The sequence below is a fragment of the Eretmochelys imbricata genome, chromosome 3, assembly GCF_965152235.1.
Source record: "Eretmochelys imbricata isolate rEreImb1 chromosome 3, rEreImb1.hap1, whole genome shotgun sequence".
Lineage (NCBI taxonomy): Eukaryota > Metazoa > Chordata > Testudines > Cheloniidae > Eretmochelys > Eretmochelys imbricata.
The window spans coordinates 62,856,397-62,873,730 of record NC_135574.1 but is presented as its reverse complement, the minus strand read 5'-3'; the positions used below and the strand labels follow the sequence as shown (position 1 = coordinate 62,873,730).

Genomic DNA, 17,334 nt, shown 5'->3' with positions numbered 1-17,334 from the left:
GGCAATCAGGCCTCTTGGCAGTAAACCCAGAACCAGGTTTTTATTTTTGTCATGAATTACGAAATACAAAGACCCATAGCCTTTGTCACAGTTAGTAATTCAATTTAGAGCTCAGACCATCATACACAGTGTAGAAGCTCTAAAAGCAAAAGGGAAATTTTCGTACCTGTATAAGATTGTGCTCCCATTGTCTGGATTGCTTCAAAATGACTTGTTTGATATTTGTTTAACTTTGTTACTAACAGAAATCTCTTGTCTAGTGGAATCTACTCAGCTTTTGGGGCCTTACCTAATCTAGGGCGATTTTCTAAAAAATTCCCACAATAACTTACATTCACTGATGAGCTCCGATGTTGTTAACCATGTTGGGGTTCTAGTTTAGACAGGCCACCTGCTGCTTTCACTATTTTAAGCAGTGTACTGATTAGAACTGTTCTGAGAAAGGTTAGACAACACTTTTAAATGGTGTAGTAGTAAGTGGACCATTTACAGCAGGGCTCCCTCAGTTGTTAACATCTGTGGAATTGAGCCCCACAGACAGGGTCTTACTGGTGAAACTCTTCAGTCACCTGGACACAGGAAGTACTATTAGAATTGACTGCAGGAGTTCAATCACATAAGCCTGTTTTAGAGCTAGAGAACATCCCCTCCAGTCTCCATGCTCATGCAAACCTTGGTCTTTCGGATTATACCAAGAAGGATTCCAATTAGCGCTGGTGTGAATTTCTTTGCCATAAGGACATCTGTCCACCAAAAACTGGACAGAAAGATTAGTATTTTAACACAGCATTTCAAGTAAATACATTTGAATACTGCTACAGTTTTCTTATTATATTTACCATCATCATTACTGAAGCACAGCAACTGAGTTTTCATATGTATTTGTACAGTGTCTAGCACCATGAGGCCACAATCCCACAATGGGGATTTTGCGTACTACCATAATGCTAATAATATTAACACAATACACCATTTGCTCACAAAAATGTTTTTTAAAATACACTGACTTTTTCCTACTAAAATAACATGTAATGAAAATTACCAGGGGAAGTCGATAACCTGCCAGGGCAAAATAAATCTAGCAACAGAAGGTCTGTGTCCATTGCAATCGAAGGTGTGAAAGCAGCACATGGAGACACATCCAAGTTATCCTGGACCTAGCTACCACAAATACCAATAGCAATGAAGCCATGGCAGCACAGACTTTAGCAAGGGCTAGCCACCTGAGTAAGTACCCAGGGTGCCGGGCAGGCTTGTAGAGCCCACACTGAAGCCTGTGCTGCCACAATTTTGTACTTGTACTAGCTAAGTCAAAGCTAGCTTAGGTATGTCTATACACACTGCAGTCACATTTACAATTGCAGTGTATACTTGCCCAGAGTAAATTTGACTCCCTTGCCTTTTTTGTTTTCAAGATTCTATTTGCTTCTGACCTTTTGTAGAGATTTCTTCGCTGCCAGAAAGCTGTAGAAAGAAACAAAGCTACTTCACACAAGATATATTTTGTAGCAGAATATCTAAAGTGGAAAGTAGTTTTTCCTTTGAGCTAAACATACACAATATTGTAAAGGAATTGTATTTACAGAATACATTTATTTTAAAGTTGAGTGGAACTTCACTAATCTACACCAATGCGCAGACAATCTGACAGTTACATTCAGCAAGTGCCAGGGGACAGCCAATGTGAATGATACTACACTCATTTGTAGGCTAAGGTCTGAGTCCGCTCCATTAAGTTAGGTATACCTAAGTTGCCTTGTATTGACCTATGTGTGCACGTATCTACACTCAGATTTGTCTCCAGCAGATATAAGCACCCCATTACAGTGACACGGTAAAACCACCTCCTTAAAAGGCATTGAGCCGTAATCAACGTACTTAGTTGGACGTAGTGCAACTGTAGACACTGTGTGACCTATGTCAACCTTAACAGTCCTCCAGCAATGCCTGACTGACTGCTCTGGTCACAATTGTAAACTCCGCTGCCCAGGGTCACAGAGATCGGAAGCCACTATTCCCCTTAAAACACCCCACATATTTTAGAAATGCCTTTTCCTGTTTGTCCAACTTGGCAAGCACAAGATGGCGCCTGCCTCATCCCAAATCAACAGACACAAGTATCAATGTTTCATTGTTGCATTCATATGAGAAGAGATAGCAGTACAACAAACTGGAAAACGGGTAGTTTTATGTACATTGGGATGTCCCTTGTGTCCTCCTGAGAGATCTCAATTAAACTTCCATGGAGATACTCTGCAATATTCTCCAGAAGGTTTCAAGGGATGACTTGAAAGGATATCACAGCAGGACATCTTCCCACTCCACTCCACGATAAGTTCAACTGGCACCATGGCAGTAAACAGGCTAGTGGCGTACAGGTCAGGGCAGTTTCAGGACACCTAGGGTGGCTGTGCTCTGTGTGTTTCTGTTACCCTCAGGAGTAAGACAGCCACTAAAATCACTGCCATCTGTGGAAAATAGTACCAATATTCAGTGCCATTACCCTATACCTGCACCCCTGGAAACAGCGACCGAAATTTTACTGTTTCATGCAACCAAATGCCCTCCTCCTCACCCTGCCTCTTAACACTCATGACTGGGACTGGAGAGTGGTGCCATTCAGAGACACTCTAAAGCTGAAATGTCAATAAGCATATCCTGTTAAAAAAAAGTTTATGGGAATAAGGGGAGTTTTGAAAATTATCTTTCACTTTCCATTGTGCCTGTATATCTAATAATACATCTGTCTGTTTTATGCATATGCTGTTGTGACTTTGAGGGATGCTCCCTCCACACCGGCAGAACACCTGACTCTGAAGAGGAAGAAAAAGATGACGACGAAGAAGGATATGTTCAGTGAGATCCTGCAAACCAGCGTTGCACTGAACTTAAAACAAAGGCCCGACTTGGTCAACATGGCAAACAGCATGTAGATGGACAGAGAAGACAGGAGAAAATGGAGAAAGACCCAGGAAATCCAAGCATGGATTCGCCACCCTTTACAGTCCCTGGAGAACTCCATGGTGACAGCTCCCTGCATTCCGCAACATTCTATGTGGCACCAAGGTTCGCATTCCTACTCCTACCACTCCAAACTGGGGACAGTAAGGACAATCACAGCTTCACATATGCTAACTTGTGAGGCAAAGGCTCTTAAGAAAAGTAAGCAGTCATGGGATAAGAGGGAGGGTCCTCTCATGGATCAATAGCTGATTAAAAGCTGGCGAACAATGGGTAGGAATAAATGGTCAGTTTTCACAATGGAGAGTGGTAAATAGTAGGGTCCCCCAAAGATCTGTACTGGGATTAGTGCTGTTTAACATATTCATAAATGATCTTGAAAAGGAGGTGAACACGAAGGTGGCAAAATCTACAGATGATACAAAGTTATACAAGATAGTTCAAAACTGACTGCGAAGAGTTACAAAGGGATCGCATTAAACTGGGTGACTAGACAACAGAATGGCAGATGAAATTCAATGTTGATAAGTGCAAAGTAATGCACATTGGAAAAAATAATCCCAACTGTACATAAAAAGTGATGGGGATGTAAATTAGCTGTTACACTCAAGAAATAGATATTGAAATCATTGTGGATAGTTCTCTGAAACCTTCCATTCAATCTGCAGTGGCAGTCAAAAAAGCTAACAGAATGTTAGAACCATTAGGAAAGGGATAGATAAGACAACAAAATATCTTAAAACCAGTATGTAAATCAATGGTATGCCCACATCTTGAATAATGCATGCAGTTCTGGTCACCCCATCTCAAAAAAAGATATATTAGAATTGGAAAAGGTGCAGAGAAGGGCAACAAAAATAATTAGGGGTTTAGAACATCTTGCATATGAGGCAAGATTAGAAAGACTGGGATTGTTCATTTTAGAAGAGAGTCAACTAAGGGGGATATGATGAAGGTCTACAAAATCATGAATGGTGTGGAGAAAGTAAATAGGGAAGGGTTATTTCCCCCTTCACAAAACATAAGAACTAGGTGTCACCAGATGAAATTAATAGACAGTAGGTTTAAAAAACAAACAAAAGGAAGTACTTCACACAATGCAACCAACCTGAGGAACACAATGCTATGGGATGTTATGTATAACTGAATTCAAAAAATTATTAGATAAGTTCTTGATAGACAATAGCTATTACCCAAGATGGTCAGGGATGCAACCTCATGCTCCAGATGTCCCTAAACCTCTGACTGCCAGAAGCTGGGGCTAGACAACAAGGGATGGATCACTCGAAATTGCTCTATTCTGTTCATTCCCTCTGAAGCATCTGTCTCTGGTCGCTGTTGAAAGACAGGATAGCGGGCTAGACGGACCATTGATCAGAACCAGTGTGGCTGTTCTTATATACTGCAGACTGCATAGCAGTACCCAAAGCACTGAGTATTTGAGTGTACAGCACCACAAAACTCACAAGTATAAGAAAACATCCAGCTGGATGTGTAAACATATAGCACACATTGCATAGTTCATAGTTTCAGTGAAACGCAGTGTAATGATAAATGCACAGCAAGCGAAAAAAAGGCTTCACTAAAAGACAGTGTTATATGTATAAATGTACACCAAGCACTACACAATTCCTAACAGCCAACAAACCTTCAGGGCGCAAGTACAATTAAGTGTACCACATTAATGCAGCTGACCATTAAAGTATGCTTACAAAGTCTCCCTCAACCACGTGGAACATGAAGTGGAACTGTCTCCACCCTCAACCCCAGCAGCAGCTTTATCTCACAGGTATTACGCACGACACAACAAGCAGCTATCATCATTAGATCTCAGTGAGAAAAATATTCCAATCTCATGAGTAAACATTTCAATATCACCAATGATAATCTGCCAAATAGGAAAGAACGTCCCTGGTTACAGCTTTCTGTACAGTCCTATGTTCTTAAAGGGCAAGCATCATGCGCCTTCTCTGGCCAGCCAACACTTATATCAGTGAAGTGTCCCCAGTGATCCATCAACACTTATCATCATAGAAAAGTGGCCCTTGCTGTTGACATACTCAGCGGTAGATGAGTACCAAAATAGGGATGGGTGTGCTATTGCCCCACTACAGTTCAGAACCCAATTACTGCAAATCCATCCACTACGTCCTGCTCATTGCTGAGAGTCACAATCCTGTGTAGCAGGACGTGAATAATGTCAAGACACATTTGCATGATAACGGCCCCGCGCTATGGGCGTTACAACTACAAAATGATTTCCCACTGACTGGTAGCAATCCGACCCTGCAAGCTTCTAGAGTGCAATCACCACTCCCTTCTCCACTTTCTATGGAGCTCTCATTCTAGTGTCCCAGAGCTGAAGGGTTGGGGAAAATCTCACCACACAGATCCAGGAATATGGTCTTTTGCATTCGAAAGTTCTGCAGTCACTGCTCATTGTCCCAAACCTGCATTACAATGCAATCCCACCAGTCAGTGCTCATTTCCAAAGCTCAGAAGCAGTTGCAGCTGCTCCATGAACACCACCACCAACCATGAATTGGTTTTCACTATGTCCCTTCACAAACTGTCCTCAAAAGAAATAGTCACGTCCCCCAATGTTGCAGTTCTTCCTGCAGGTCTGGATATACCTGAGAATCATTCTACCTGTATTTGCGATGTTCATGAGCATAGGTGCTGGACCTATGGATGCTGCTGCACCCCCTGGCTTGAAGTGGTTACCATTATATAGAGGGTTTACAGTTTGGTTCAATGGCTCTCAGCACCCCCACTATAAAAACTGTTCCAGCACCCTTGTTCATGAGAACAGTAAAGACCTGTGTGGGCCCCATGCATCTGCCAGAGATGATAGGCAGTGAGAAGTACCATGTGGGTTTGTGGGACTTTTTTAAAAAGTGGAGGGTGTCAAAAATTGTGAGATATGGATAGCATTATGGGATGGAGAAAGTTGCATGTTGGAACGTGACCCCTTTTACCCAGAGATCCCTGGGTAAGTCATTTCTATCCCTCAACACATTGACAAAAAACTTTCCAGAAGGTATTGCAACAGACAGCACCACAAGGCACACTGGGATACCTACCCACAGTGAACCAAACTGCATCAACACAAGCACTCCTGGTGAGTAAACAGAGCTAAGGCAAGCAGCCAAGCACACACATGCACAAGCAATGTAACAACTTTGGCAGCCCTACACCGCTGAGACTTGTGTTGTCCAAAGTCTGCCGTGGAGACAACAGCCTGAGTCAGACACTGCGGCTGGAGATGTAATCTCCTGCTCGGGTGCACATACACACTGTAGCTTTGGTTGAGCTAGTGTACTAAAAACAGCAGCGTAGCTGTGGCTGCACAGGCAACAGAACCGGTAGCCACCTGAATACAATTCTGTCAGAGACCATAGGTAAGTATTCTTCCGGCTAGCCTGTGCCATGCTCGTGTTACTGCAGCTACACTGCTATTTTTAGCACACTAGCTCAAATCAAAGCTAGCACATGTATGTCTACCCAAGCTGAAAATTACACTTCCAGCTGAGGTGTAGATGTACTCTTACATGAATTATGCACCTCAAGGCTCAGTCCTGCTCTCTGAATGAGGCACTGCTTCTGCTCTTAGTTCCTCTCTTACCTCTTCCTGCTTGTGCTGCTAAGGGGAACAGGGCCAGGTTCCTGCATGCCTGGCTGTACTAGAGCCACTACAGGTGTGAAGAAGGCCCCAACAGAATAAAGAAGTGGAACATGTACCTTTAAGAAGCCACTATGTTTCTTTCTCCCACAACACCTCAAAATAAATCCACTGATTCTGTGCCATCGCTTTCCAGCAGCTGGGATCAATGCATTTACGAGGGACAATAAAAGATGGTTGCCACATCTGCCCTGTGATTAGGGAAATGACCACAGGACAGAGGCAATAGCAATTTCAAATCTTCTCTCAGCTGCACTGACATCTTTCACACAGAACTGGTGGCTCTGGTCCCTACCTGAATTCACTAGCTCCCTCTCTGCTGTAGTGGCCCCACAGGAGAGCCTGGCAATGATTCTCAGTTCAGCAGCACAGCAGGGAGCAGGAAGAGAAACACCAACCAGTGAGCTCATATAATTTTCCACGAACCAGAGCAACTTCTAGCCTCTTCCACTGTTCTTCCTCTTCTGTCAACTGATCCAGCTCCCAAGAGCAGCAAAACAGCTCAAAAGATGAACAGCTAGGGAAGGGGAGGAACTGAGCCATAAAGATGCCATTAAATAAAGGTAAAAGCCTAGAAGTATCAAAACCCTTGTCCCCTCCAATCACCACAAATGTACTCTAGATTATATCCTAGCTCACATGATGTTCTCAGAAATTCTCAGAGCAAAAAAAGATAATGCCCCTGAAAGGCAGTTTCTGGTAAAGAAAAATGAAATGGACATAATTTATATTTCAAAACACACCTGAAGATTGTCTTCCTGAAACTCAGCAGGTGGCTATGATGTACACTCAAACTGTCTTTACTTAGCCAGGACAGTTCCTCAGACCAGAGTCTTTCTGTTACAAGGCTGGTTTCCATTTGTGTGTCTTGCATGTATTGGAAGGCCTAATTATATGATTTTTAACAAGATCCCTTCCCTAATCACGAAGAGTAATTCCCACTGGTCTCTTGACTCATGTTTTTACTGTTCAATTCTTCATTCCAATATGAATACAAAACTTTTACTGACTTTGGAATCAGTACTTCACTAATTATGATTTACAAATACTGAAGTCAGTGGGAGTTGGATCAGGTGTTTAATATGGATTTGGGTACCTAACTTTGACACCCATATATTAAAACCTTGGCCAATTTTTGAGCAGCTTCTCTAAAATACACACTAAATAATTAAACATGTAAAAAAAGAGACAAATAAATATAAAGATGGATCCCATAACATAAAATGAATCAATTTACATTGAGTACACACTTACACACACACATCCCCTACATTTTATTGGGGCACACTACATACAAAAAACATTTTTACCTGCTGATCTGTAAAGTATTTTAGGTTCAAAGAATATGCAGGGGTTTTTATCTTCTATGCACGATAGTAGTAGTCCTTTGGCCTGAAGAGGACTTCTTGGAATAACAACCTGTAAAAATTATTTATAAAAACTGATTAAAAATATAATTCAGCTATTTAAGAATTAGGTACAGAGATAATATTAGGTTAGCAGGCTACTGGAGTTTACACAAATACTTACATATAATCCACTACGGTCAGGCTTTACCAAATAATTGTTTAAAGATTAAAAACAGCTCAGAACTTTTTTCCTTTTCTACAATGGGTTAAGTTTGTGCCGCTTCCTAGAAAAAAAAAAATGACTAGAAGCAGCATGAAGGAGACTAATGATTAATATCAGGAGCAAGCAAAGCAGGAAAAACAAAACCGGGATTTTCATCTGAACATTTGCCAAACCATCACTAGCTGTTGGAAACGCTACTTGTTACTATATGTATGTTGCGCTCTATCTTGTTCCATTTTTCTAAAAGTGCAATTGCAATTAACAATAAAAAAAATTAAAAAATAATCTTTGTTTATGCCTGATGTAGCAAAGCACTTACACACATGCTTAAATCCATTCCTCGTCAGCAACATCAGTGTGACAAAATTTAAGCACAAGCTTGGGGGTTTTACTGAATCGGGGCCTATATTTAGGAGGCTTATTTTAAGTTTAATGGTAATCTACAACTAAAAGAGGTTCTCTCTATTCTTAAATGCTACTACAGTGACCATTTGTAAATAATGTGGAAATTCCTATCTGCTACAAGACTCTTGCTTAAATTGTTTTTTCTTAATCCTGGTACGGCTGCAACGTTTATACTACAAATACAGTATATTCAATATTTAGAGAGAGACTTTAATGCACAATACTTAAAACCTTTACTAGTACTGTTGACGTGTATCATACTCAAAAGTGACACCACACAAGTCAGTCAAATTTATATCATCTCACCGTTCAGCAGAAATTATTTCACTTAATGTCAAATAGCAGCAATTGTATTGCTTTAAATAATTTTCATCCTTATTGTCTACTCATTACTTAAAGTGTGCTAACAAGGGTAGTAAAATCAAAGCATGGTACTTAAAATGCTTTTTTGGTTCTTGAAAGTATTTTCTTCCCCTCAAAATAGACTTGGAACAGTTCTCTTGTCTGCAGTGGGTCAGACATTGAGGAATTCTGCTCACATAAGGCAGTTTGGATTCTCCAGCTGGCACTTGTGCTATCATGGGAGCCCTCTTATCATTTACTTGAGAGGGGAGAACCAGAAATGGTGAAAGTCCAACAACTTTTATTAGAGTAAAACTTTATTTCACTGTAAGATAGAGGAATGACAATTGCAATCAGCAACGTGTTTTCCTCAGAGAACAGTGTTTCAAAACAAAACAAAGAGTTAATGGAATCAGGAAGTAAACAGAAAAATCCTCCAAGATGAGGTTAAACCACATCCTATAAGCCCTGTCATCCCAAAGGCATTCTTCCCCTTTCTGACTCCCAACCACTCATTCTTATAGCCCTTCCTCTGAATATCCATGCAAGGGTAGCAAGAGCTGAGTAAATTTCATGTACTCTGGGAACCGTACACCTTGTCTCTCACACTTGAGGAAACATGGTATGAAACCCAATATCAAGAGTGAATAGTCTACTAACATGTATGGCTAGTTTTTTAAAATTAGGCAGGTGCAATTACCCAACTATACAAAGGTGTGCACATACCTGATATTTGAATGCACACAAGCCATTTATTTGTATATGCACATAGCCAATTAGGTAGCTACCACACCAGGCCACCTGTATACACAGACAATTGATGCACAATTTCATTCTGGTATCTGGATGCATACATTAGATATGTGCAACTGCAGTTCTGCAACTCATGTACCCAACTTTGAAGATCTGGCCCTCATCCACCTACCTACATTGAACTGGAAGGACCTTTGATACTCAAATTTAGACTGACAGAAAAAGAAATGAAAAGGGAAAAGAAATGAAGAAGAAAATTACACGAGAGAGGAAGAAAATTACACGAATATTATAACATTCACTTCTGATTGCTGACCATTTGAGTTTGGGTTAGAAAGCACTTCCAAATATAGATGTGGGTATCAGGAAAGACATCTGATTTCAGTAAAAAAATGGCTCAAAGACCTTAGTCCAGAAGGCATCATTAACATATGCTATCAGAACAAAGGTACCAAGAGACCTAGTTTCACAGAGGACTTCAGATTCTGAATACAAATGTGACAGAGCTACTTAAAAAAAAAAAAAAAAACCAGATGCCATGTGTTTTTTTTCCTACCTATTTATCAGATACATATAAAAGGACCTACAACTTTGGTATTTAAGCACCCATACCAGTTAGCAGATATGAATCTTAATAGATAATGTGAGACTGTGACGTAACTAACTAGTATTATCTCATGCTAATGTTATGCCTCGCATGAAGCATATGCCTATATATGCAGAAATACCAGAGCTTAGGAAACAATTCAAGGAAAAGAATGCTTTTACAATTTTTCAGAATTTTAAATTTTTTGTTTGGTCAGGACCTCTTTCTCTACCCAAATGTCATCTGTCAGAATTTCAGATCTACTCAAATCAAGTGTTTTTAATGGACACAATAATACTAGTTATACAATAAGAAACGCGAAACCAAGTTTGACTTCACTGAAGTTTATCCAAACCCAGAACTGCCAAATACCACCTGAATCTGAATAAGTTATCAAAAATAATGCCAACAAAACTCTCTCTTGAACAGATTTAAGCAGGAATTCCCCTGCAGCTATTCCTCCAACCACCAAATGCTGTTGTGGCATCAACACCACTATCATCTTTGCTCTTCTGTTTTCGATGCTCTCCCTGCTGGTGTCCACCCAGCATGGAGCTACCAATGAGAGTGGGGAGAAAGCAGTTGTCACCTTTTACAAAAAAACTGTAGTCCCTATTGTGCAGAAAAGTTATACAAGTTACTTAATATTACTTACAAAAAAAGTTAAAAGAACATCAAGGTAGAAAAATCAAGCATTCAAAAGTTTGGGAATTCAACAATTATTACTATTGGTGTAACCTTAATACAGCCTCCTTGTGCACATGCATTGAGATACAGTCTTTAATTACATGATCACATACTAAAATTTAACAAAGCAAAGCAACTGAAACAGGGTCTGGTGAGGGGAGTATTGGACAACCTTAATTATAGATGGTGCTACCAGCTCTACCTATAATAATTTGCATAAAATCATTAACTTAATTTTTTTTTAAATTGTGTATGGATTTAGTGCTGGTGAAATGTCCCCGAATAACAATTTAAGACTGTTGACATCTCAAAAATCCTAATTCAGCCTTAACTCTGAACTTAATGCAATTTAAACATTAGCAAATGTTGCGGGGGTGCCAGAAGCGTGGGTTGACTCCTGCTCAAGGTTCTTAATGTATTCTAATGTGGTAACTTTTCACTCCAAGTTTTTCTGGAAGACATGAGCGTTATCTGCCTCTGTCCAATGAGCCTGAAGACATCTGTGATCAAGTGACTGAAAAGCCGATGTGAATTTCAAGTTTACCCTGAACATTAAGCTGTTGCAAATTTGCATCTGATTGTTTTTTATGAATTATATAAAAAGTAGCAATTTAAAATATCATTCAATTTGCCTTTCAGGGAATTTGTTAACAGAACATCTGAAACTAACACAAATAATGTGTTCTGATAAGCTTATGGTGGTACTGTCTTTCCTTTTTAAATGTGCAGTAACCGTTTAAACACAGTTCTAAAATGCAGTAGGAACCACGCTATGTAAGTTTTTGCTGTTATTCAAGAAGGTATTGTTTATGGCAGGTTGCCAGTTCATACAGGGGAAAAACATGCTATAACTATATTAGGGAGTCTTCTTTTAACTCTGGTAGATATTCAGAATAAAAACAAGAATCCCTATAATGATTACACTACCACTGTTAATTTTCTGTCTACAATGGGAAGAAAAAGACATGGAACTCAGTAGAACCACAGTTCTGTTTAAACATGATCACTTCTGTTCTGTACAGAGAACCTTAAGCCACTATAGAAAGTAAGGGTATGTGTACTGTGTCATTTACTTCCAGGGTGTTCTTTTGCATGGTAAGTGAGCAAGTATTACTCTGCTTTGCAAAAGGTATTAAACGTTTCGTTCCCTAAAGTGAAGAAAATCTACAGGTTAACTAGATGTAATACCACAATTTTCAGAGACCGCCCTTTCGCTCTCTTTCACAGGTTTTTAAAATCTTTCTTGAGATGACTTTTTTGGGAAAGCATGATGATAGAAGGAAATAAGGCTGACTACACACATCACCCGTTCCTTCTCCAAAGCCATTATCAAGAAAGCTTAAAAAAAAAAGTATATAGACAAGGTGAGTGAGGAAATCTCTTATTGAGTCAGTCACCTATTGTCAGCTGCCATTCTTTTATTTTCTGTACATGCACTATTTCAGTTGGTAGCATGTCTTTTACATTCTGGAAGAATTCTTTCCTTTATTTTTTTCCTTTCAAGGAACGTGGGAGGTTATCATTTTCTTTCCTTTAGATCAACCTAAATAACCTGTTATTCCTATGCACCCTGTTCTCTAAATCAGACACTCTTAGGAAGGGACTCACAATAATCTTTAGAATAGTCTCAACATTTTGAAGGTTATCTTGTGCTTTAATAAATGGATAAATGGTAAAAGATAAATGGGAAAAAACACCCATAACAGGAATCAGTCTGGAATGAGGTTTTTTGCATGACAAAAAGCAGCATTTTGAAAGCAATATCACTGAAAATGCCAGGTTGTTTAAACTACTGATCCATCAAAACAGAAAGATGCTTGCCGGTGGGGAGGAAGATGGGGCTGGCTTTAAGGAATTAATATTTAAGTGCCCATATCTTTAAGTGCTCATATCTTGAGTTGGACACCTTGCTAATTTTCTTCCCCTGACTTCCTAAGGTGTCTGTGTCCTCCCTATCTGAAGTTAAAAATACCGTATTAATTTTCGGTATTGCATTCTTTTTGGAATAGTTATCTTAACCTGATGCTTGTATTGCTGTTTGTCTTTTGTTCAGTGTTACGATACTGTTAATTCCCCGGATCTGTGCTAACAGAGAAATTTTTCTCACCAACATATGCAACGCTTCATTTTCCCTAGCAACAAAACAAAACAAAAATCAATACCCAGCTTCCTGTCTCAGTCATGAAATAATAAGAATCTGGCGGTAATAAAGCACCTGAGTCTCTTACTCTTACATTCCCAATGAAAACCGCTGTAGGGACAGTTCTACATGCTCCTGTTTTGAAGAGATTGTATGTCAAACGTGGACCAGACACATTATTTCTTGAAGTCTCTGAGACACTTCTGGGATATGATAATGAAATCCAATATACAAAAATAAAATGCATTCCCACCCCGAACCAGCTGCATAGAATAAAAAAAATGTTTTAGGTGAAGGGGACAAGGGGTGGGGAAGGGTTCCCAGCAAGAAATATTATACCTAATCTGATGCTCATGAGATACGAAAACATGTTGGGATTATCTCTGTACACCAGAGAAAACAAGGAACAGCTGTGATTTTTTTAAAATGACATACAAACACTGCTTTTGCTTCAGAAGTCTTTCAATTAATCAAGGGATGAAACACTTCCTTTGTGCTAAAGGCTGGAGGATGTGTAACCCAAGGGTATGAACCCATAGATAAAAATTAACTTGAGAGAAATGGAGTTAGAAATGGCGATATCCTAGCACAGCAATATTTATTTGAGTTAGCCCACATTACAGTGTTTATGAAAATATACACCTAGTCAGGTTTCCTCTCTCTCTCTCTTCCACCTCGCACATGTGAATATCACATCACACATTTGGGAAGGGAAGATAAAGGAAACACACATGACTTAAAAATTATTTACTCTGCTGTTTCTTCTCTAAAAATATTGCAACCTAAACCTTACGTTCATTAACTATTGTGGTTAAGGATGTTTAGAGGCATAAAAACTGGGAAATAACTGGTTCCAAATCTACTATACACTGGTATGGTACATTAAAACAAGATACCATATATGCTTACTAGGGACAAATTACGATTACCTGAATGCTGTGCATTCTCAACAACAACAGTGCACTTAATGTAGTCTTCAATTAATAGATATCTATGTTCAATACCAGATATTAACCTTAACTGCCTTTGTTTTCCTTGTCCCTTTCCTCACCTGCTCCCAGACACACAGTTAGGTTCAAAGGATTAAATTCACCCAAAAAGAGGCTCTGAACCCTGTTTAGTCTCCTTTCCATAGACAGTATTTACTCATACTGTGAACTGTAAATAAAGTTTAAACATGAAGATTACTGTACCTTTATTCCTGGACAATGAGCAAAAAATGCTTCTGGGCTTTGAGAATGATATAGCGCACCATGACCTACGCAACCCCATGGTGCTCTTATAGTGAGACTTCCACAATTAAAAAGATCTCCAGAGCGATACCGATATTTTGCCGCTTCATTAACAATCTGAAACAAGACAATCATCATTTAAAAATCCTTCATACACATTAGTAATATTCATTCCACTAACACAAGCCAGGTATACTTATACTGTTATACAAGCTGGAAATACAATCCAAATATTCCTGTTTCCACTACTATATCTTTTGTACTGGACCATGCTGTGTCTAAACTCTGGATGCCTTGCCCTGCAAGCTGAGTTCAACTTTTAGCCTGGAGCCTGGACCTGCACGTTTCTGATTAAATTATATATAAACATTAGTAAAGCTGCGAGTTTGGCACAGAGATTGCGGAACCCACAGATTCCGTGACTTTCCATGACCTCTGTGAAATTCCACAATTGCAGCAGCCAGTGTGCCTGACGCCAGAGCCAGACGCACCAGCCACTGCTGAAGCCACCCCCACAGCCAGTCACACTGGCTGCTGCTCAGCGGCCTGGTCCCCCAGGAGCAGCGGCAGCCCGGGGAGAGGGGAGTCGGGGGCGGGGAGAGCAGCACTGGCCCAAGGGCAGCTAAGGTTTAGTCATGAGTATTTTTAATAAAAAGGTCACGGTTTACTAAAAATACCCATGCCTAATCTTAGCCTTAAACATTAGTAGTACTCATCATTGTGGACATATTTGCAAAAATCATAGTATAAAACTTGGTTTAGCGGATTATATTTTCATCCATCAGAAAAGCCACTCTCAACAGGCAATTTGTTTCCCTTTACTTCCCTAAACAACCTATGATAGGTACTAACCTGATCAAATGCTGGAAAAATGTAGTCTGCAAATTGAATTTCTGCAATTGCTGTAGCTCCAGCGACTGCAACTCCAATACCAAATCCCACAATTCCTTGCTCACACAAAGGGGTATTGAAAACTCTGTCTTTACCTATAAAAGAAAGAGCTCTTTTAAATACACCAAACTGCAAAAAGAAAACAATTCACCTTTTGTCCCCATAAAGTATACAATTTACAATATGCCTAATAGATTGACAAGTACATGGCTCTATGGATGGCTTGCATACACCTATAATAAGGGTTTACAAACATTAGTTAAGCCTCATAAGTACACCTGTAATGAAGGGAAGTATTATTACTCCCATTCCAGAAAAGAGTTAAAGCCACTTGCCCAAGTTCACACAGTGAAAGAGCTAAATCAGAGCTAATTTCCAAGCCCATGCTATAACTGCATAAGCACACCCGCTCACATGTTGAACTGCTACCTTTGAGGTAGGTCAAACTACAAAAAGGAGAGACCATAGTCTAATTCCTGGTGCACCAATTAATAGAAACCAAACTCCTAGAGTATAAAATTCAAAGCACGGAGTGGAGCACAGGTGCAATGACGAAGTGGTGGTATCGTGCACTGATAGGCTGGGCGGAAATAGGCTTCTTATCCATTGCATCAAGTTCAAGTTACTGTACTCATGGATCTTCACAGCTAGAACCCTTCTTAATTGGCCACCCTCATCCTCTATTGCATTTCCCCCACTCAGTGATGTAAAACTGGTCTACTTCTCCCATAACCATCTTTACATGTTTCTGCAAACTGCCCCCAAGAACAAAACTACCCCCCTGACCTGATGTAGAAGGCCACTACCCTCTCCTCCTTCAATTCCCTCTTCAATACCCATCATAAAAAAAAAAAAAATACTTTTAGTCATCTAATAAAGGAGAGCATAACATTGTCTATCAAGCATTCTTACAACTACAATACCCACCTGCAGAAGTGAAGAAACAGATTGATAGAGCCAGAAGAGTTCCCGGAAGTCTCCTACTACAGGACAGGCCTAACAAAGGAAATAACAGAACGCCACTAGCCATCACCTTCACCCCCAACTAAAACCCCTCCAAAGCATTATTAAGGATCTACAACCTATCCTGAAGGATGACCCAACACTCTCACAAACCTTGGGAGACAGGCCAGTCCTTGCCTACAGACAGCCCCCCAACCTGAAGCAAATACTCACCAACAACCACATACCACACAACAGAACCACTAACCCAGGAACCTATCCTTGCAACAAAGCCCGTTACCAACCGTGCCCACATATCTATTCAGGGGACACCATCATAGGGCCTAATAACATCAGCCACACTATCAGAGGCTCGTTCACCTGCACATCCACCAATGTGATATATGCCAGCATGTGCCAGCAATGCCCCTCTGCCAGCAATGCCCCTCTGCCATGTACATTGGAGAAACTGGACAGTCTCTACGTAAAAGAATAGATGGACACAAATCAGATGTCAAGAATTATAACATTCATAAACCAGTTGGAGAACACTTCAATCTCTCTGGTCACACGATTACAGACATGAAAGTTGCGATACTACAACAGAAAAACTTCAAATCCAGACTCCAGCGAGAGACTGTTGAATTGGAATTCATTTGCAAATTGGATACAATTAACTTAGGCTTGAATAGAGACTGGGAGTGGCTAAGTCATTATGCAAGGTAACCTATTTCCCCTTCTTTTTTCCTACCCACCCCCCCTCAGACGTTCTTGTTAAACCCTGGATTTGTGCTGGAAATGGCCCAACTTGATTATCATACACATTGTAAGGAGAGTGATCACTTTAGATAAGCTATTACCAGCAGGAGAGTGGGGTGGGAGGAGGTATTTTTTCATTATTTTTTCGTGCTTTGTGTGTATAAAAAGATCTTCTACACTTTCCACACTATGCATCCGATGAAGTGAGCTGTAGCTCACGAAAGCTTATGCTCAAATAAATTGGTTAGTCTCTAAGGTGCCACAAGTACTCCTTTTCTTTTTGCGAATACAGACTAACACGGCTGTTACTCTAAAACCAATTTTATATCTGAAAAAGTTAGTGACCCAGCTCAAGAAGAGTTATAGACATAAATCTCTGGAT

At 40.0% G+C, this 17,334-nt stretch overlaps 1 protein-coding gene across 3 annotated transcripts in view; it reads right to left on the bottom strand.

Annotated features, from left to right (window-relative positions):
- Positions 1–17,334, bottom strand: part of BCKDHB (branched chain keto acid dehydrogenase E1 subunit beta) — a 297,162-nt gene that overhangs the window by 226,350 nt on the left and 53,478 nt on the right. For 2 of the 3 annotated variants that reach the window (XM_077812742.1, XM_077812743.1), the window contains exons 4-7: positions 16,179–16,247; positions 15,213–15,346; positions 14,322–14,477; positions 7,954–8,062 (exon numbers count right to left, since the gene is read on the bottom strand). In XM_077812742.1, the coding sequence (XP_077668868.1) occupies positions 7,954–8,062; positions 14,322–14,477; positions 15,213–15,346; positions 16,179–16,247 (468 nt within the window). The remainder of the gene's footprint in view (positions 1–7,953; positions 8,063–14,321; positions 14,478–15,212; positions 15,347–16,178; positions 16,248–17,334) is intronic. The other variant, XM_077812744.1, reaches the window with a different exon arrangement.